The following is a 20,167-nucleotide window of genomic DNA, read 5'->3' on the forward strand; positions in this document are numbered from 1 at the left end:
GAGACTGGGATGCGTTGGACGGGACAGGTCACGGCGAAGAGAATAGAGACTGTTGGGGTTGGTAATATGGTTTGCCAAAGGGTGTGGATATGTACTACCGCCTGGTATGTCAGGTGGTAAAATGCTAAAGTATATACAGGTGAAAATAAGATGTTGGTATTAATCCGACGTCGCTCATGATCGTGCCCTTTTCCTAGTCGCATTGAGACATTTATGGGAGGCACTGGCCTGGAGGAAAGACACGTCAGCATGTGTGAGGCAAAGAAGGATAAGGGGGACAACATACTGTACCACTGGTTGGAAGCCACGCAAGTACCCTGAGCACAGGTGGTAGGGCCGGTATACCCCTGACCACCGCACTGGCCATAAAGAGGAGCACCGGCACCACCACCGTTCCCACCAGTAGGCTGGGGGTTAGGAGCAGCAGAAGTCGGCTGAGGCTGGGGGTTGGGGTTGGAGCCACCGGAGCAGGTGAGAGGAGCAGGGCCGGGGATAGTGTAAGGACGGCCGCCGTTGGTAGGGCGGCCCTGGAGGTCATAGATGGAGACCAAGATGCCGGGGTGGTCCGCGGTGTAAGCACCGGGGAAGCTGACAAAGTTGGAGCCGGTGTTGGTGCCAGACCCAGTAATCTCGATCTGGGCGCACTCCATGTAGAACTGGGCGGCACCGCGGACGCTGGCGGAGTGAAGGGCGAGCAGCTCGACGCGCATGAGGTAGTGGCCGGGGGCGACGCAGCTGGGCATGTCGAAGTAATGCCAGCCGCCGTTGGAGATCATGTTGTCGACAGCCCAGACGCCGTTGTTGAGGCCTTGCTCGGCGACCTTGAACCACTGGAGGCCGGACGTGCCGGCGTTGGCAGCATTGTTGACCTTGGCGAGGTAGACCTGGATGGGACCCTTGTGGGAGGCGGCGATGGGGTGATCCGGGTCGTTGGGCCCGGCGGCACCACCAATCTCATGCCCCCACCAGGCACCGACTCTGGCGCCGGCTGGGACCTTGATCACGGTGTTATCCCGCAGCTGGATGTTGGTGTTGCAGGCAAAGTCGGGGTGGTTGACGTTCTCGATGGGGAAGTTGCTGTAAGGAGCGCGGACGCCCTTGAGCTGGCCTTGGTCGACGCCGTTGACCGACACCTTTTGGAAGATGGAGTGGGCGCTGACGGACGCAGCCAAGGAGACGAGAGTGATTGCCTTCATTGTGTATGTGTGGAGAATCTTGGGGATGACTGAAACCGAACAAACAAGCTTTGGGAGATGCTCAGAAACAAACAAGCAAATGACAAGAACAGGCGGTGGCGCTTGTAGGTTGCAGAGGCAAGACAGTACTTTCTTGACCCCTCGGGAGTCAACTCTTCTTTTATACATCTCGTCCGATGTCATTCTGGTCTGGCCTCGCATCGAGGTGTGTCAAGTGTGTAATTTCGTTGCGTTGTCCGCGGGGCAGCCTAGCGGCTCAGTATTCCGGGAACCGATTCTCGCAACTGCTCAAATAGGAAACGGAGGTATCCTCCACGACGGAAGCGAACTCGATCGCCTTGGCACCGTCCAAGCGGCACACCCAAAACCCGGTCCAGGTGCAAAAGAAAACCTGGGGTAGATGTGGAGGCAGCCTTCCGCATGGTCAGTCGGCCCGTTCGTGGTAACCAAGGGTGGCGTGGACGGCTTGTATGTACATATAGACCGCCCCCTTTTCATCCCCGTGATACGCTCGGAATTTTCCTCCGTGGTTGGAAACCTGAAGAATCTTGCTGTTTGCTGTAGCTACCAAGGCTTCTGCCCCACACAGATTCGCGTTGATGTTCCGGATATATTGATGATGGGTGCGGGATGCACTGTTGGTGGTGGTGATGATGCTGGTTGGAGGAATTGGGCTGCTTGATCGAGAGCCCAAGACGACGCCATCATCACCATTAATCACCACGCCAACACTCCAGGGTGAGAACGGCGTTGCACCTATGCGCACCAAGAGAACCAAGACGGAATTTTCTTGCAAATATATTGAACCGTCGTCACCTCTTGATAAGGACGGCGGGGGACAGTCTACACATCCCACGTCTGCCCTCCACCTATTTACCAAGACATTAATGACGAACAAATACAAGCTTTGGGTAGCATATTTATACTAGACCAATGACAGTTTCCATAAATAAAGCTGCCCCCACGTCGAACAGAGTGTCCTTGCAAACAGATGTAATCACGCCGTCAAACCTTAGCACAGAACATCGGCTGTAAAAGCATCCACCAAGGGCAAGCCAACCCGCTAGCAGGCTTTTGAGTTTCCTCGTGCACTATATTAGCTAAGTATCTCATATTATCTACCTTAGACACCTATCTCAGCTCCATCAACACATAGGTCTGTCCTTCTTTCATTCAAGAAAGTCGTCGTAAAGATGACGCAACCCTCAGGGGGCCGGTTACACCCTTATTACGGTCCGAAAAGCCCAAAACATGATGGATTGTATTTACAATGACCTGTGGTTACCCAGATAGAAAGGTCATTTCATGCCGATTAAAACCTACCTACCTATCTACACTAACCAGCATAACTTCCACTCCGGTACAACTTAAATACGCGATGTATGCACGTTCAGTTAGGCAAGGTACCCAGAGATATCCTTTGTCATTGAAGGTGAAGTAGCATCCAGCTCTTATCTGATCGCTCGCCGCCACCCACGCTGCAATCGCCGCATCTTTCCTTGCTGACTTTGTCTCTGCCACTCATCTACCAACACATCAGGATTCAGGCGCTCACTGGCCCATGGGTTATCCCGTCCTCATCAGTGTGGCCCTGTTCCAGCACGAACACCGCCTTTTTCAATCCATAATATCTTGCCAGTTCCAACGTTGTCGCGTGGGATACTCTATATGACGGGGGGTGCTTGTTACCCACCATCCACCCTGTCCTTGGTCTCATGCTCATCTTGTCCCTCATGTCGCTTCCGTATTTGATGAAACAGTTGTGGATATGGGTTTGGGCAGTTCGTTGCTGCCCTGTGCTCGCTCTGCGTAGCAGAAGTAGTGTTGCTAAGGCTTCATACCGTCCTTCAATCGCTAGGTGAAGAGCCGTCCGTTTTGTTGTGCTTTGACCTTGATACTCATACAATGGCTTTACATCCTCCGACCATCTATGCAATAGTGAGCGAGAGGCATGTAGGTACGGGTCAGGCGGCATGTTCCAAGTTTGGCTATATAGATCCTCGGTCAAAGCATTGATGGTGGCACAGCCTGGATGGCAGTCTAACAGTGCCCGGGCTACCTCAAGATGTCCTTTTCTCGCAGCGTGGTGTAATGCAGTATGTCCCGAGCCATCTTTTCTTTTAGCCTATGCACCCTTTTCCAGAAGTATCCGCACGATAGCTTCATGCCCTCTCTTTGCAGCAAGCTTTAGCGGCCTGGGGTTGGAGCCATGGCATCCTTTGAAATCAGGGTCGGGTTCGTTGGCTGTTGCCCACCAAAGAGGTGCCCGATTCTCAATGATTTCCTGGTTGAAGCTGGGTTGGTTAAACATCAGTCTGACATCGTTGGTAATCCCAAAGTGTGCTGCCAAGTGTAAGAATTTCCACGGTTTTTTGGTGAAATCTTCGCCTGAGATGGCCCTACTGTTCCTCACAAAAGCACAACATGATCTGTCCTGCCTGTCCTGCCTTTATTGTGCAATATAGCCAAGGCATTTGTATCAAGCCAAAGGACGCGATGAGGTTGTCAGGAGGGGTCGTAGTCGAGGTACCCCAGCTGGTTTATATCGGAAAGTTCCAGTACAGGGCTTCAAGCAACTCCAAACTGAGCACTTCTAAGCTTTCAGGGTTGACCGGGGCGAAACGGACAGCCTTGAGTACCTCTGACGGCGAAGCATCATTGCCCTCGTGTCTCTTAACACAGGAGACGTCAACGAGGGGCTGAGATGTTGGTAATACAGAGGTATGGCGGTTGAAGACTTCCCAGGGAGTCAGATAAGCTGGATATTCTGATTATAGTGACGCTGGTATGGTTATGGTGAGCGCTGATGAACCTGGCGAGCTCATGCGCTCCCCTGACCGCCTCAACAGTATGTATCACATCTGCTGGTTTGTTGCTGCAGTTATCTTCACAGCCCATCATGTAGATCTTCAAAAGCGCGCCCATCAAAGCTTCATCGAAGAAACAAACCTCACTGCCAATCCCGTCACCACCTCTGGCGCCTTCCCCCCCATCCTCAACCCCTCCGTCGGCCCCTCAAAATACTCCCACACCTCAATAAACTTCCCAATCTCCCTATCCACCCCCATCTTCTGAAAAACCAACTTCATGTTTCTATGATCCTTCAAACTCGCCAATCTCCCCGCCTCCACCACCGGCCCTGCCGCCCCTGACCCAACCCCATTCACCGCCGTACCCCCCCCACCACTCTTCACCCTCTCCCTCTCATTCTCCCCAAATATCGCAGCCAACCTAACAACATGCAACACCAGCGCCGCCAACCCCGCCGCCAAAGCCGTAGCAACCGAGCTCCCCGTGTTCTCCTGGAAATGACTCGGTATACTACTATTAATCGTCTCATGCCGTGAAACAACCGAACACCCCGGAAAGATAAAATTCAAATTGTGGGTGTCACCCGACCTCTCCCAGGGTCTGCCATCGTCGGTAGCGGCACCAATTCTAATGATGCGGCTACGATCAAACTCGTAAGGGTACTCCTCGTCAGAGAAGTTCCCTGCGTCGCCTGCCGCGCAGAAGACGAGGATGCCGGCGTCGAGAGCGCGCTTGATGGCATCTCCGAGGTCTTTGAGGTCGGCGTCGCGCTCGCGTTCTTTGGGCTTTTTCACAGTCCAGGAAATGGAGATTATGTCTACCCCGCGGGCGACGGCGGCGTCGACGGACTGCACGGGGGTTGAGATTTCAGCGGAAAGAAGAGGGAGCGCATACGGGGGGTGGCATACCTGGGTGGCGCTTCTGGCTACGATCTGGTTGTGAGTCTGCCCATCGACTAGGGAGTCCGGGGAGAGGTGTGTTTCCAGCTTGAAGACGTAGAGTTTGGCGGTTGGACAAACCCGGCAAATCATATCCGCCATGACGGTGCCGTGGCCGCTGGCAGAGATAAAATAGGGGCTTGGGCCGTTCTCATCAGGTTCGCCAGGGTCAAAGGTCGCTCCGCCAATGACTTTACCCCCGATAGAGGAAGTATCGATATTAACTCCATCATCAATCAGAGCAACAGTGATGTCTTTTAGCAGTAGTTTGTGCTGAGTTGGAGGCACCTCGACACCTTGGATCCCATCGGCAAAGGCGTCCATGCAGTTGAGCCACTTGTGGGCAGACAGATTCCTCTGGTTTGCTACACGCATGGGCTTAGCGCGGGTGCCGGAAGATGAGCCACTCTCCCCCCGCGAAAAGTTCTCCTCGATGGTCTCAACAGTGATTGTCCGAACAGGCCCATCCATGGCGGGACGGTCTCCGGTAACAGTCCGGCGAATCCCAGGAACGGGAACAGCCTTGTCATTCTGCGGTCGAGCAGCAGTAGTTATACCTTGCTTCTCCAGCTCATAATTCCGGACGGCTTTTCGTAACCGGCGCTTGAAGTCCTCCACGTAAGATTGGATGCGGTCAGCTGGCTCTAGGACTTCCGCGGAATTCCACAACAAGTGGATAGTCTTGAGTTTCTCAAGCCTCACCAACCCATCCGGTTCGCTCCATGCCCGCAGGACAGCCCTGTTTCCACTCCACCACAAGTGCAGATGGCGGACATGTTGACAGGCGACAAAAAGTGTTTCGGGACAGATGTCCGATTTCCGCCACTCGAGACTCTCAATCTCAAAGTGCTTCAGGGAGTCTTCTATGGCCTTGTCACTGTGAGGTCTTTCGGGCCAATCGTCGACCACGACCTTGAGGATATGCTTGACAGACTTCTCCCGAAGCCAGTTGAAAAAGAAGACGAGGTCCACCCGGCCGCGGCCAGGCTTTGGCTGCTGTGCAAGACGTTTGGCGTGGAGTTTGCTGGTGTTGTTTCCGGGGCTGTCCAGCTCGATCTTGTTGAAGGCGACATATCTTAGGACGCTGTCAAAACGCATATGAGCGAAGCTCTGTTCAAAGTTCTTGCGGGTGACTGGTGAAGCTGCTTTGGAGTAATCAAAATACAAGTTCCAATCTGGTGGAGAATCAGTGACAACACCGTACTGTCGTGAGGGCTCTGATACACTTATACGTACCCTGGATGTTGGACCCGTGGAGAAATCGCAGTGCCTGGCTCTGATCTCGCGGTTGAGGACGATCTGGTGTCTGGAACGTGGACCGAAGGTAATGCAGTTTGATACCCTGGATGATCCTGTCTGCCCACTCCCTGTTCACATCACGTTTAACTCCATTGATAGGTCCCGGCGGAGGTGGGTCCATATTTCTTGTTGATGGGGCATTGGACTGTTCACGGATCGCCTCTCGTCCTCGCTGAGGTTCAACATCGCCCCCCTTCTTGCCGGGGGCATGGTTTGTCGTGCGGCCCCGAGAATTTTCCACATTGTGCAAGTGAGGTACGTTATCTGGAAGATGACCGACTCGACCAGACGGAGATTTTCCCCGGTTCTGATTTGAAGATTGAGAGGTCCCGTTCGGCTCACCAGCCTGGCCCGCCAGCAAGCCCGTTTTTCGTTCAGCATCCGCCCGTGTATAGTAGTGATATTCGTAGACAGACAGTTGTGAGGGATTGATAGTGAACTGGTCCAAGCATTCATCTGCTCTTTGCAGCAAAGCCTCAACAATCCGCTGCTGGCTAGCAGAACAGCGGTCGTACTGAATGGCAAGATGCAAGGGAGTCAGGCCATCATAGTCTCCGGCGCAAAGAGTGCCCTTGGAGGCTCTCTGTATAAGATTCAAAGTATGTTGTTCGGGGAGATTCTGGATTATGGCAGCATGGATGCTGTTTCTGCCGTGGTCGCATGTTCTAGCTAGCAGGCTGTCCAAATCTCCGCTGAACTTTTCCACGATGGCGCGCAAGACAATTTCGTTTTTCCTGGTGATGGCAATCCAGAGAGGTGTTTTGCCATTGTCGTCGGCCACGGAGAGAAGCTGTGGGCTGTTCTTGATAAGAAGCAGGGTGAGGGCTCTGTGGCCCACTCTGTTGGCAACAAGGTGGAGGAGTGTTTGATTTTCCGGTGCAACACGCCCTTCAAAGTACTGCTGATACTTCTGCTTGAAGGCTTCTCTGCCCGCTTTGTCGCCCAATCTCAGCTTATTGGATTCAGCATCAGCGAGAATCTGGTCAAACGCTTCTTTTGTTGGGTCTTTTTGAATGATCGCAAATGAATGGAAGGGGTTGTGGGCCGGTCCGTCGTCGTACTCCTCGTCGCTGTCGTCAACTTCAACACTCTGGGCAGGTGGAGGGTCTTGGGTGGTTAGAGTCATCATGATTGTCCGTAACGTATACAGAGGTGAAAGATGATAGATTGAGTGAAGCTGTCTGCACAGGTGCCCCCTCAGTCACAGAGGAGCGGGGTGCCTCCAGTCCGCATCTCCTCCTGCAGCCCAGCTTCCAGCCTCATCATTGGAAGTCCTGATACGACTGGCGTCCCACCCCACTCACACCCACCCTGAGTGAGCACTAGTAACGCGCCTTTCCATAGTGAACACAGTGCCGATACAGTCCCAGTCCCCAATGCAACCCTACGACGGCTTCGCCGCTGGGTGCCTCCTCACCTTTGTTCAGGTAGCCCTTTTCTGAAAGTGACGTTGGGAACAGTCGATAGCTGCTTGAAAGCTTCCGCAAGGTTCATCTCATCATAATGGGTTCTCTTGGACTCGATTGTCGGATCGAATAGGACCGGATCGTCAGGTGGTGTAGAGCCGAACACAGATTCCAATGTTGTACGCCAGTCAGCGCGCGCCTTGATGGTGACGGAGCATTGGAAAAGCTCTTCATCCTCCCTCTCAAGCAGGATAGCGGCCCGCATGGCGACGGGAACACCGGTCTCGGTCGCAGGATTCTCCAGCAGTGTCCATGAAGCCGAGTTTGGCTGGCCAAAATTGCGCCCCCGGAGAGACTTGGCACCGACAACGGTTGCAGCGTAGGTCATATCCCTGGTGATGCTCTTGTCTATGCTGATACCGGCGCTCAAGGTTGGGGCAGGGCCAGGAGTGGCGCTTATACCCAGATTTCCCGAGAGCGTGCTTGACTCGGTTTGGGTTGTTGGAGCAACAGTGAAGTTTCCGTCAGGGGAAATGGCCCTGACCTCGGGCTGGTAAGGACTGTTGGGATCCAAACTGCTGAATCGGAGGTCAATGTGGACGGAAGCAATGCGTCGGGCGCGTTTGCGAGAGTCGAAACGGAAGTCGAGGACTATCAGGGTACAAAGAACATCGCTGTCGGGTGACAGGAAACCGTGGACTACATCGGCACAGGAGCACCGGACGTCGACGGCGCCCTTCCGTTCAACGTAGTTCTGCCGTTGGAGAGGCTTGTTGGGGTCGTTTTTTGTGTGAAACTGACTCCCACTGTCGCCAGTGGGAGCAAGTGCGATGTTCCAAGAGAGCGAGTCTGCCGCTTCGTCTTCCATATTTTCATCCGAGGTAGCGGGACGGAGCGGTGGAAATGAACATTCGAAGAGGATTATGGGAAACTAGGGTTATCGAACCAGTCTTCTATGACGACGAGGGAGGGGTTTTGCTTACCGGTCTGCCACCTTTCCTTTCTCGGCATCGCTTGATCGAAAAGACCCCTAAAGCGAGTGATTTTGTCGAGAAGCAGTCTTCGCGAACTTCTTGGTTCTTCTTGGTTGAGCAGAAATCCTGCAGGCCTCCCTCCTCAAACTCGCACTGTACAGATAGATGTGCTAACCAATGGCGATTGAGATTCAATCATGCAATTTTGCGGCACAGCTGCCTAAAACTCCCAAACCCCGCGCCTTCGACTCCACCACCCACTGCAGATGGGAAGGAACGACGGCGGGGTTCTGGCAGGCACAGAGGGGCCCCCAGAGCCGAGGGGTGTTCGTCTTGAACCGTCAGTCTTCACCATCCCATACTCTTTTCATCATGTCGTTGGATATTCATTTTTCTGGTGAACCTGGGGATGCCAGCTTTGAGTATGTCCACTCTGCCATGACTTGGGCACAACCATCACTGACAGATATCTTATCTAGCCTAGTAGCTGTCCATGGATTCTTTAACACATCGAGCGAAACATGGGACCTTGGTTCGGAAACCGAACCATGGTTGAAGGAGCAGTTGACGGCCAAAAAACGCTATGGCCGCCTTCTATTTCATAGATATGACACTGGCGCCTCCGCAGTTAAAGGCCTCTGTGGTCGAGGCGCAATCCAGAAGGAGGCCATCATGCTGCTGCAGAAGGTTGCCGAACAACGAAAAGACCAGGACCCCGTGAGTCCATCGGGACCTACAAGACAACATGATACTATGACTAAACCCAGAGTAGCCTCGACCACTTATTTTTCTCGCCCTGGACTTTGGGGGGTTGATCATTAAAGAGGTGCAGTGCTTGATTATTTTGCTGCCTGCTTATTGACCTCGACCTTCTGACCTCGAGTATTTCCAGGCCATCATCCAAGCGAGCAGACACACGCTTGAGTTTGCAAATATCAGTGCTTCTACCCGTCTAATGGCATGTTTCTTCCATATTCCGTCGGTGTAAAAGCTATGTACATGCAGAACTAACCTTCCGTCCCCCGCTTCTTGCAGTCTTTCGTTGGTACTCCGCACAGATGGCACAACAAACAAGACCTAGAATCAAAGCTGGCCAGCTTTCTATTTGCCAAGCGGCCTACAGCTCTAACTGTTGAGGACATCAATCGGCTGGCGAAGACTGTCTCATCCATCTCTGAAGAATTCCTACAAACAAGAGCAACCATCCACAGTACACTAATCAGTGTTTGTTCAGAAGCTCCTGACGCGTATGGGGTGAGTCAACTCAAAGTTTCCGTGTTCGTTTCTGGATAATCGCAGCTAACGAAGAGTTCTAGATTCATCAGATCTTCACGTCGAGTTTTGGCATTCCCATGGAGTTGCGCTTCTCCGCCCAGTCAGTTGATGCGGTCCAGGAGGTGAGCGTGCGGGACGCTCTTATCGAGACTCTAGAATCGAGAATTCTTGGAGTGATCAACGGTGTGTTATCTACACCCAACCACCCACCACCGACTTCTGTGCTGACATGTGTTGCTGTCAGCCCCGACTCCAACCAACACACTAGCTTGGCTGAACGGTGCTGTTGTCGTTCAGGCTCCGTCACCCACCCCAATTATGTCTGTAAAAACAGCCGACAGTGACCATGTGCCATTTTCATGGCTGGATGATAGCCCGGTTTTCAAGGAGTGGATGAACCACGAAGGATGTAAAATCATGCACATCCATGGCTCGTCCAATGTCTCAGTCGCCGCGTCTTATGCCTACCAACAAGCCCGAATACACGCGTCGACTGGAGGTTTTACAAGCGGTCTAACACTGTATTTCAGATTCGACCGCCACGATTGTCAAAGAAACACCATCAAGTCAATGGCGAACTTATTCCTCGCTCAGACTATTGCCCGGTTCGGCACCCTTCCAGCCTCCGCCCAGTTTCCAAGCTTTGAACCACCGCTGTTTGACAAGGCTCTTACGGAAAAAGATGTCTTCTTTTTGCTCAACAGCTTTCGACTGGATTGCAACAGGCCAGCAAGGACGACATGGGTGCTCGACAGACTCGATGAGTGCGAACCAGCTTCGTGCAACTGGTTTCTTAACCAGTTGGCCTCAATCGCAGCGCGATGCGAGTTGTACTTCAAGGTCTTGATTACTACTGCCAGTCCTAAGCATGTCCAAACTCAGCTTGCTGCCGCCGGCTGCGAAAGCTTGTCCTTGGATATCGCCTCCTCGCAGGTGGGCCCCGGAATCAAAATACCGCCGGTCCCAGCCAGTCACCACTGTCCAGCGCTCGAGCCGTATGCACCTCAACTCAGCGATCTGCTTGGAGCGTGCCAGCCTGACCAGGATCTTTTCCGAATGGTTGTGGACTGGCTTAATCTGAAAGCTTCTCGGTGGAATACAAGGGCGGAAATGGCCGAAGTGGTGACAGCACTGTCTCCCCCATCACCGCGGGTGCTGTTGGGAGCGGTAATGCAGGCTGTGCCCACATTTTTACGGCCGGTTGCTCGCGACATTCTTTGCTGGGTTCGGAACGCGGTCCGGCCTCTGACACCACTTGAATTAGCATCGGCCCTCGAGTTTCAGGGAGCTGACTTGGGATGTCTTAATATCGAGTTGTACATCGCCAAGATCTTCGGACCACTTCTCACGACTCGCCACGGTGAGGTTCACTTCACACAGCCATGGGTTCGGGAGCTTTTGTCAACTTTGGAAAAGACGACCCAATGGTATGCGGCGGCCTCGACAGCAGATGATCACAAAGAAATTGCCAAGGCGTGTCTTCGCTTTTTGCGTCTTCCTGAGACGATCAAGGCATTGTCTCAGAGGTGTGGTGGGGCAAGGGCCTCGGGAGTCTTGCTCACTAGCCGACACGACATTGTCTCCTATGCTGTCACGTTCTGGCCAACACACTACCGCTTGGGATACCTGGCGGCAGACTCATCGGCTTCGGCACCCGAAGACCTCACTTCATTCCTTGGAGATTCGAAAGCCTTGAGAGCGTGGTTCAGTGCTCATGGGTACCTGTTGCCGCCGCACCAGCAACCCCATAGCTCATATCTTTCCGCCTTACCTATAGTCTCGCATTTAGGATTGGAAACACAGGTCGAAAACATGCTTCCCATACATGCCGACCTTCCTACCAGCCTTCAAGAACTAGAGGACGCTTTATGTGAGGCTTCCAGAATGGGTCACAAAAACATTGTGGATTTGCTGCTCAGCAGACCATGGACATTGACGTTGCACGGTGTGGTTGGGGCAATGGAGGCCGCAGCCCTCGCAGCTGAGTATGAGCTAGTAGAGGTGTTGTTCGCGTACGCCAAGAACAAACACAAGGACCAGGCGACATCGCATATGTACCCTCATTCCATCCTTGCTCGACTAGCTTGGGCAGGGAAGGGGAGGCTTCTGGAGTCACTAATGCAAGGTCGCCCATCCGGAGACCCAACAAGTCCAACAGCACCAGCCTCCAAGCTTTTGTGTGCTGTGGCAACCGGTCAGCTCGGCACCATTAAGACTCTTCTCCAACATGGCGAAGACGCGAACTATCAAGATGAAACCCGGCTTTCACGCACACCTTTGCATATGGCATGCCGATCCGGATATGGGGACGCAGTCAGGGCTCTCGTTGCAGATGGCGCCGCGGATATTGATGGTCACAACGGACAGGGCCAGACAGCACTGCAGAAGGCCATCAATCTTGGAAACATTGACGCCACGAAAGCTCTCTTGGACGGTGGCGCAGACATCGCCAGCGTCGAGGCTGAGATACCGCGGACCGATGGCTCTTTTCCGTATCCTGCTTTCTATATGGCTGCTTGCGAGTCTAGCTTCCAATGCATTACGGCGGTGCTGGAACGGGGTGCCAATGCAGATGCCACCACAGATGAGTACACTCCTCTCTGCTATGCAGCCGTCACCGGAAAGCTGGCTTGGGCAAAGCTTCTCCTGGCTCACGGAGCTCGAGTGAATGGATTAGGAAAATGGGTCCCGCTGTGTCAGGCCACCGCGAAAAACACTGGGAAGAATATGGATATGGTCAAACTTCTGCTTGAGCACGGCGCCGATATCAACGCTTCGGGTTCAGCTGACGTTGCTACTCCATTGGAGCGGGCTTCGGAGGCAAACTTGTTGGAAGTCGTCGAGTTCCTCATGGCCAAGGGGGCCGACATTGGGCTTCACGGGGCTGGAAGTACAGCTCTGTCCCGTGCTGCCTCGAAGGGTCATACAAAAATGGTCCGTTATCTTTTGAAAGCGGGATCCAACCCCAATGAGGCCCATCCAGCAGCAACATCATGGAAGGCATTGCACTGGGCGCATCATCATCCTGAGTGTCTAGAGGTGCTTCTAGATAGCGGTGCCGATATCGACGCCATGTCAAAAGACGGCACAGCAGTATACATTGCGTCGTACAACAACCACCTGGAGTCTGTCAAGCTCCTCATCTCACGTGGAGCCAACCTCGAGTTGACATGCGAGTTCCCAGACTTATGGGACTCGAACTGTACAGCTCTTCTTGGGGCCGCTGGAAAAGGCAACGCTGAAATCGTGCGGGCTCTTCTAGATGCTGGTGCCGACATCACAGCCAGGTCGCCAAGGGACGAGACAGCTCTGCACCTCGCGATTAGCCATGCAAACAGCGAGGCCACAGTTAGGGTCCTTCTCGAGTATACTCCTGATTTGAATGCCCAAGAGTCCTTCTTTCAACACACCGCTCTTCATCGACTCATGTTGGAGGCAACCACGCATCTCAGTATAGCGAAAATTCTAGTCACACGAGGGACGAGCCTTGAAATCCGAAACAAGGGAGGATATACTGTTCTCGATTATGCCATTTACTGGCGCGAGTATGAGGTTGCGAAATACCTCGTCAGGGCAAAGGCCAAAATCAACACCGTCGGCAGTACTTGGGGAGGACCGCTCCATATTGCTTGCTGGCGAATGAATCTTGATATGATCAGGTTTCTTGTGGCGAATGGCGCAGATGCTAACATGATTGATAACTCCCGTGGTGTACCGTTGCTCATAGCCATGACTGAACATCAAGAGGGAGAGGATGTGACGCTTGAGATGAAGACAGCTGTCGTCCGTTATTTGATTGAGGAGGCAAAGGCGGACGTGACGGTTCGGGGAGGGATGTATTTCATCACGGTTCTCAACGGAGCATGCATGCAACCTGATGCAGACCTGTTGCAATATATCCTGGACCAGGACACTGTGGATTCCGACATAAATACAGCAGGCTTCAACGGCTGCCGGCCCATCCACTTTGCAACGTATCAGAGTTTGGAGCATGTTTCAAAAGTGTTGGCCAGAGGGGCTGATATCAATGCCTGTGACAAGCTCGGACGAACCACCCTCCACACAGCGGTCGCCAGTGGCAGACCAGATGTTGTCGAAAAAATCTTATCACTGACCGGGAGCCGGTATATCAACGAAACCGATCGAGATGGATGGACACCACTGATGTGGGCGGTGAGGCAGTGTTCACACTGGGGTGTGAAGTCGGATAATCAAGAAGAGATTGTCCGATTATTGCTTGATCACGGCGCCAGCCTGTGGACAACTGGCAGGACATGCCATGAAGAGGGATGGTCAGCGCTGAAGCTGGCTCGCTACTATGGAGCCTCCCAAGAGGTGATTCTACTGCTTACCCCAAAGCAGAGACACTATCTCGATGACAAAGGAGAACCCCAAGTGTGGGACCCGCAGGCACATCGTTCCCGCAGGGCAAAAAGACAAAATGGCTTCTGCGACTTGTGTCTATATGTAAGTTCATCAGATTCGAATCCTATTTCTCCCAATCTCCAGAGCTAACACAATTGACAGACCCTCTGGGGCTCGGGGTACGCCAACGGACGGCTGTGGCTTTGCGCCAAGTGCTACACCTATCAGAATGAGTTTTTCCCCGAACTGAAGGACTGGAAACCGGCGAACGATGGTGAAGAGTTTGATCCTGACGCGCCGGAAGAACAGGAGGAGGAGGCAGAACCAGCGGTGGGTGAGATTGGCGAGCCGTCGCCAGGGCAGGTGAAGCAAGTACAGACCACGGAGGCGGATTATTGGTCTGATTCGGATTCGGATTAGTTGAATATGGTGCTCGGGGAACGATATAATTCATCTACAATATTGGAGATTTATACATGCGTACAAATCGACCTTATCAGAGTCACCAACACTTGCATTTGTGTCGCCTGATGGCCCCACCCACGGTCCCACCACGCCCCTGAACCCCCTTATCCACACGCTACTTTGTTTACTTGCAAGTTGGCGTTGGCACAACAACAATGCACGCTCTATCTACTCGAAAACATGAGAAAGGGGTTGGCACATCATGGGTTCAGATGGACCATCTGGGTCACATTTCGATGAATGTCTTTGGTCGCGCCAAGCAGAACTATTGATGAACCCTTGCGGCAATGAACGCGTCAAATCACGCGGCCGAGCCTTGGTATTCAGCTCAGGCAGCCTTCTCTTGGCCAACACTGCGATTTGCTATTAAAGATCACCACCCACATTTACCTACGACTGCTTTGTTTGCTTCGCCAATCCCTTCAAAAGAAAGACTACAATGCAAGTCCGAAAACTCAAGACCATCGTCAAGACCCTCCAGGCCTTCAACTACCACACCGCTTCCAAGCTCGAAAAGCCCGAGACAGACTTCCGCCTCCTCGAGCTCTACCCCGCATCGGCATCATTACCTTCTACTTCGAGGCCGTCAACAGCAGAACACCCTGATAACGCTTCCAAACCCCAGCATGGGAACTCTCCAAAAAGCAATAATACCATGCCATCAAAAGATACCCCACCTCCCCTACTATGCCGCCTCTTCACCACCCCCCTCACCAACCCCTGCACCACTCCCTTCAAAGCCCTCTCCTACGTCCGGGGCTCCGACGCCACTCCCCATTCCATCAACGTCATTTCCACCCTCCCCAACGGGACAATCACAACCCTTTCCTTACGAATAACCTCCTCCCTCCACACCGCCCTCCTCCACCTCCGTGACCCCGACGTCCCCATAACAATCTGGATCGACCAGCTCTGCATCGACCAATCCAACCCCGCCGAAAAGTCTGCCCAAGTCTCCCTCATGGGCAAAATCTACTCCGCCGCATCCCAAGTCCTAGTCTGGCTCGGTCCTGCTTCGCATAACTCCGATTCTGTCATGCAGCTCTGGGCCGCCGTCGGCCAAGAAGTGCGCGACATGGGCATCGAAAGGTACTACACCAAAGAGGGCTGGACCCTCCTCCACGACATCATGTCCAACACCGACCCCTCCGACCCCGAGACACGGCAGTACCAAGCCCTGCTTCAAAAACACGCGCCCGATTTCGCTGCTCAGATCCGCGACGGAAGCATCAAATCCTGGTTTGAAAGGCCCTGGTTCACCCGTGCATGGGTGACACAAGAATTCTGCCTCTGCCCCGATACCGTCTTTGTTTGCGGCGATCAAAAGCTCGATGTCGACTTGGTGATGCTCGCGGGGCAGATACTAAGTTACTCAACCTTGCTCCTCGTCCGCCCGCCTTATTCCCTCACCGTGGAGGAGTTATCCTCTCTTGACGATCCCACGGCGGATTTCTTCAGCTGTCGGAAGCGTCGGAGGGGTTATGAGACCAAGACTGGGGATGGAAAGGGTGACACGCTTTTCGTGCTGTTGAAAAAGATGTTTGTCGGCAGGGAGACGTATGCAAAAGTTTGGAGGGACAGGGTCTACTCGCTGCTGGGACTGGCGGTGGATGCAGAGGCGTTGGGGATCAGGCCTGATTATGGGGACTTGTGGGGGGAGGAAAAGACGGTGGAGATTATGACTGATGTGGCGAGGAGGATGATTACGAATGATTACTCGAAACGGGTGGATGTGTTGTGTTATTCGGGGTTCCCAAAGGTAGTTCCAGGGCTGCCGTCTTGGGTGCCGGATTGGAAGATGAATACGGTCAAGTCGTATTATCAGGTGCAGGAGGTGGTTGATCCGCATTATTTTGCGGCTTGCGGGGAGGGGAATCTGGAGGTTCAAGTGGTGGCATCCTGGTCAACACGGGTGTTGGGGTTGGGAGGGTTTTGGGTCGATACTGTTGACATGCTGCCTCCGGGAGATGGCAAGAAAGTCTGGTCTGATGTGAACAGATGGGATGGGCCGCGCTTGATGGGGTATCTGAGGCAGGTCGAAGCTCTGCTTCAAGCGGCAATCTCTAGACCCAACAACCCGTATGGCTCCGACGAACGACGGCTCGAAGCAATTTGGAGAGTTCCCATTGCAGATACGTGGGATGATCGGTCGACGGGGGTGCGAGCGTCTCGAGAGTTGAAGGTCGATGTGCAGTTTCGACAGGCCGTCGAGGCGATGTTATATGACATTTGGATGAAAACAACAACAGCTGAACCGGCAGAAGCTCAACGTATCATGGACGAGTTCAACTGGGACGAAAGAATGAGGAAAGGTGAGCTGGGGGCGAAGTACAGGCAGTGTATGGCATCTGGTGGTGGTAACAAGAAGCCATTCTTGACGACGAAGGGCTACGTGGGCATGGGCCCACCTGATATGGAAGTAGGAGACGTGGTGGTCGTGTTTTGCGGTGGGAGGATCCCGTTCGTGCTGAGGCAGCTGCCAGCCAAGGAAGATGGAAGGAAGACCTTCTCATTTGTGGGTGAGGCGTTCTGTGATGGCATCATGGATGGGGAGGCTGCCATGGAAGAGAACCGTGGTGACTTTTTCTTGGAGTAGGTGGTGGTGGGTCGTCATAAGGCCAGTGTAACGCTGACGATGGATGGGATCGAGAGGGCCTGCCGCCAAGAAGCACAACGCTGCGGAGATCTCGGCAGGGCACCCTGCCTCTCCCCGCATCTCCCCCACCTTTCCCCAATCAACCCTGTCGGAACTTCATCAAATCTGGAAATTCGGAACACCACTCCGGAGGACAACACGACAACTTTTTTTTTGTTTGGAATAGCAGCATGATGATGGGGATGATGGCGGGTACCGCTAGAAGAGACTTGTGTCCTTACCAGCCTCGGCCTCCTCTTATTTACTTGAGGCCCCCCTCCTGAGCTGCGAGTCCTGTGTCTCTCTCCTCCTCGGACTTCACCACACCACCACACCACCACCAGACCACCGCCACTAGTCCTCTACACCACACTACCGGCAAAATGAAAGTCGACTCTTGGATGATGGCCGCGAGCTTCCTCGCCTCCACCACCTCCGCCCTCGGCCCCAACGTACCAGAAACCGAGAAGCGTCTGCCAGGCAAGCCGGCGCCGATGCCGAACTGGAAGTGGCCCAACCCCTTCCAGTCCTCCCGCGCCGCCAAATACGAAGCCACCTGCCAGGTCCAGCGCTCCTTCAAGGCCGAAGAATTCAAGCTCGATGACTTGGCCCAGAACCCACCCCTCGGCTTGCTCCCATGGCGCGACGCCCTCAAGGATGTCTTTGCCGAGCGCGAGTACCCTGGTGGATGGGATGGTATTGACAACCACGGCTACGACCGCAACATCCTCAAGATGGATTACGAGACTGTGCCCCTCAAGGTGAGGGAGTGGATCGAGGAGCAGGAGCGCAAGGAGCTCCCCGGCCAGGGTCTCTTTGCCCTGTTTGCCAGACCCGCGCCAGGGACCAGAGTGTTTAAGCAGGTGCCCGTTCCAAAGGAGCCCACTCCTGAGTTCAGAGAGAAGGACGACAGGAGAGTCCTCATCTTCGCCCCAGGGGCCATCTATGAGAATCTCCCACTCTGGCTGGGCGAGGACAGCGGGTGTGACGGTATGTTGTTTGTTGCGATGGTGTGTCTGATGTGAATGCTAACTTCTACCGTGATAACAGACGAGATGTTGGATCTTGCCAAGTATTCTGGTCAGGCCAAGGATGGCGGTGTCATCGGCTACCCCATCTACCACAGCAAGCCCCAGAGGTCGAAGGGCGAGCGCGACATCGAGTTTAGCCTCTTGGCTCAAGTTGTCAAGCTCAAGGAGGGCGAAACAGAGGAGGTAGCAGAGAGCTCCTCGCAGGCTGAAGCCGAAGCCAAGACAGAGGCTGAGAAGCCCGCTGTGACTGAGGTTGTCAAGGAGGCTGTCAAGGAGGCTACCGAGGCCGTCAAGGAGGCCACCGAGGCTGTCAAGGATGAGCTCTAAAGGGCTGGGCACGAAGACATACCAGGACGATGGTAGAAGGCGTCAGAACAATTGGATAATACCACCATACCTTACATACTGCACATGTACAATATTTCCTTTGTGAGTCAAAATAAACACCGAAACATCTTCAGCAAAGAGCGGATACTATTCGAAGAGCAATGACATCGTTGAACAAAGGGCCGGAGCAACTCGCGGCTATCTTGAAAATTGTCTGTTGGGCCCAATGGCCGAGCAGCGATGCCAAATTTGGAGCACTTGCGTGGACGGGAGTTAGATCCAGTTATGTATTTGTTGAGAAGCGGCCACGGGTCTGATACGGCCGAGCGGGCTGATGCGTTGCCTTCCACAAAGAGATGCTCCTAGTTTGCTCTTGCTAGGGAATCAGGAGTGGGCAGGGCAAACCCCCAGGTATTTATTGATGGCTTCTACCGCACTCAACTCTCTTCCTCATTCACAGAGCAATCAAGACCAATCTTGCTTTGCATTCACAGTTCACCATGATCTTACTCATCACCATCATTCCCAGCGTTTTGGCGCTCTGTGGCGTATGTCCGAGGCTCACTCCCTTCTTCGTGCATTTCTGACCATGACGCAGTTTGTCCACGCCGCTCCCGCAACCCCCGGTCTAACCCTCGACGATGTTGATGATTTCACCATTGTTCCCGTCTACTGGGAACTTCCCGTCAAGCCCGACGACCCCAACGGCGCCACGGTGACTGTCGAGGGCACCATCCAGCAGGCCATCACCAAGATGGACACTGACTACCCCGGCTGGAACCAGACGTTCCATGCCGGACTGGGTGATGTTAGTTACGTTAGCGCTTCGCTGGCTGCGCTGGCTGCCCTCAAAGACCCGACATATGACTGCAAAATCAAGACGGACATGGCCAACATCTTGGCCATCAAGTGGGGCATCCACTATCTGCGTGCCATCCCGGGCAAGGCCAAGAATGGGCCTGGACCCAAGAACTGCGGGCGTGTTAGCTGCTCGTGGGACTCTGCTATATATTGGTGCAATGAGGTATGTTGCCATGTTTCTCTGCTATGTGTTATGATGTCTGACAGGAGCAATACTACGCAGGATTCTTCCGGAGTTAAGGAACTTTATTGGGGCCAGATTGCCGACCTGGCTCAGGGCATTCTCGACAACTGCGCGGGATTGACCAAGGTGAAGGGGCAAGGGACATACAAGGATGACAAGTGGAGTGTGGTTGTTCGTTTTCCCAAGGGCAGCGAGGGCAATTGCTAGCCGAGGTTATCGCTGCCCTCAAGACACACAAGATATGGGATTCGGCGATGATCTGTGATCCGCGGTTGGTAGTCTGAAATAAAATGATTTCAGAGCTGAACTTCTGCCGCAAACTACGGACTATTTGCTAAGGATGTTTAAACCGCAACCGTAATAAAGAAGAGGGTTAAACGCGATGTTTTGGTGCGTGAAA

The 20,167-nt window shown here is 53.6% G+C and overlaps 9 protein-coding genes across 9 annotated transcripts; 6 read left to right on the forward strand and 3 right to left on the reverse strand.

Annotated features, from left to right (window-relative positions):
- Positions 1-139: 139 nt before the first annotated feature.
- Positions 140-1,196, reverse strand: QC763_401020 (uncharacterized protein; the record flags this gene model as incomplete). The annotated part of the gene is made up of 2 exons (XM_062911720.1): positions 140-228; positions 287-1,196. The coding sequence occupies 2 exons, from the start codon at positions 1,194-1,196 to the stop codon at positions 212-214; spliced, it is 927 nt and encodes a 308-aa protein (XP_062765300.1). The 3' UTR covers positions 140-211.
- A 2,924-nt stretch (positions 1,197-4,120) lies between these two features.
- QC763_401030 (uncharacterized protein) lies at positions 4,121-7,373 on the reverse strand (the record flags this gene model as incomplete). Its single annotated transcript, XM_062911721.1, has 3 exons — positions 4,121-4,855; positions 4,916-6,120; positions 6,182-7,373. The coding sequence occupies 3 exons, from the start codon at positions 7,371-7,373 to the stop codon at positions 4,121-4,123; spliced, it is 3,132 nt and encodes a 1,043-aa protein (XP_062765301.1).
- A 276-nt stretch (positions 7,374-7,649) lies between these two features.
- Positions 7,650-8,335, forward strand: QC763_0061360 (uncharacterized protein; the record flags this gene model as incomplete). Its single annotated transcript, XM_062905857.1, has 2 exons — positions 7,650-8,029; positions 8,179-8,335. The coding sequence occupies exons 1-2, from the start codon at positions 7,854-7,856 to the stop codon at positions 8,333-8,335; spliced, it is 333 nt and encodes a 110-aa protein (XP_062765302.1). The 5' UTR covers positions 7,650-7,853.
- QC763_0061370 (uncharacterized protein) lies at positions 7,658-8,518 on the reverse strand (the record flags this gene model as incomplete). Its single annotated transcript, XM_062905858.1, has 1 exon — positions 7,658-8,518. One exon carries the CDS (start codon positions 8,516-8,518, stop codon positions 7,658-7,660), a length of 861 nt encoding a protein of 286 aa, XP_062765303.1.
- A 35-nt stretch (positions 8,519-8,553) lies between these two features.
- QC763_0061380 (uncharacterized protein) lies at positions 8,554-8,848 on the forward strand (the record flags this gene model as incomplete). Its single annotated transcript, XM_062905859.1, has 2 exons — positions 8,554-8,779; positions 8,841-8,848. The coding sequence occupies 2 exons, from the start codon at positions 8,554-8,556 to the stop codon at positions 8,846-8,848; spliced, it is 234 nt and encodes a 77-aa protein (XP_062765304.1).
- Positions 8,849-8,996: 148 nt separating this feature from the next.
- On the forward strand, positions 8,997-14,684 carry QC763_401040 (uncharacterized protein; the record flags this gene model as incomplete). The annotated part of the gene is made up of 8 exons (XM_062911722.1): positions 8,997-9,046; positions 9,104-9,341; positions 9,397-9,450; positions 9,517-9,582; positions 9,660-9,878; positions 9,941-10,082; positions 10,144-14,366; positions 14,427-14,684. The coding sequence occupies 8 exons, from the start codon at positions 8,997-8,999 to the stop codon at positions 14,682-14,684; spliced, it is 5,250 nt and encodes a 1,749-aa protein (XP_062765305.1).
- A 484-nt stretch (positions 14,685-15,168) lies between these two features.
- Positions 15,169-17,325, forward strand: QC763_0061400 (uncharacterized protein; the record flags this gene model as incomplete). Its single annotated transcript, XM_062905860.1, has 1 exon — positions 15,169-17,325. One exon carries the CDS (start codon positions 15,169-15,171, stop codon positions 17,323-17,325), a length of 2,157 nt encoding a protein of 718 aa, XP_062765306.1.
- Positions 17,326-17,747: 422 nt separating this feature from the next.
- Positions 17,748-18,722, forward strand: QC763_0061410 (uncharacterized protein; the record flags this gene model as incomplete). Its single annotated transcript, XM_062905861.1, has 2 exons — positions 17,748-18,354; positions 18,415-18,722. The coding sequence occupies 2 exons, from the start codon at positions 17,748-17,750 to the stop codon at positions 18,720-18,722; spliced, it is 915 nt and encodes a 304-aa protein (XP_062765307.1).
- A 500-nt stretch (positions 18,723-19,222) lies between these two features.
- QC763_401053 (uncharacterized protein) lies at positions 19,223-20,138 on the forward strand (the record flags this gene model as incomplete). The annotated part of the gene is made up of 3 exons (XM_062911723.1): positions 19,223-19,270; positions 19,321-19,746; positions 19,807-20,138. 3 exons carry the CDS (start codon positions 19,223-19,225, stop codon positions 19,972-19,974), a joined length of 642 nt encoding a protein of 213 aa, XP_062765308.1. The 3' UTR covers positions 19,975-20,138.
- Between the last annotated feature and the right edge of the window lie 29 nt (positions 20,139-20,167).

This window comes from Podospora pseudopauciseta, chromosome 4 (genome assembly GCF_035222475.1).
Source record: "Podospora pseudopauciseta strain CBS 411.78 chromosome 4, whole genome shotgun sequence".
NCBI lineage: Eukaryota > Fungi > Ascomycota > Sordariomycetes > Sordariales > Podosporaceae > Podospora > Podospora pseudopauciseta.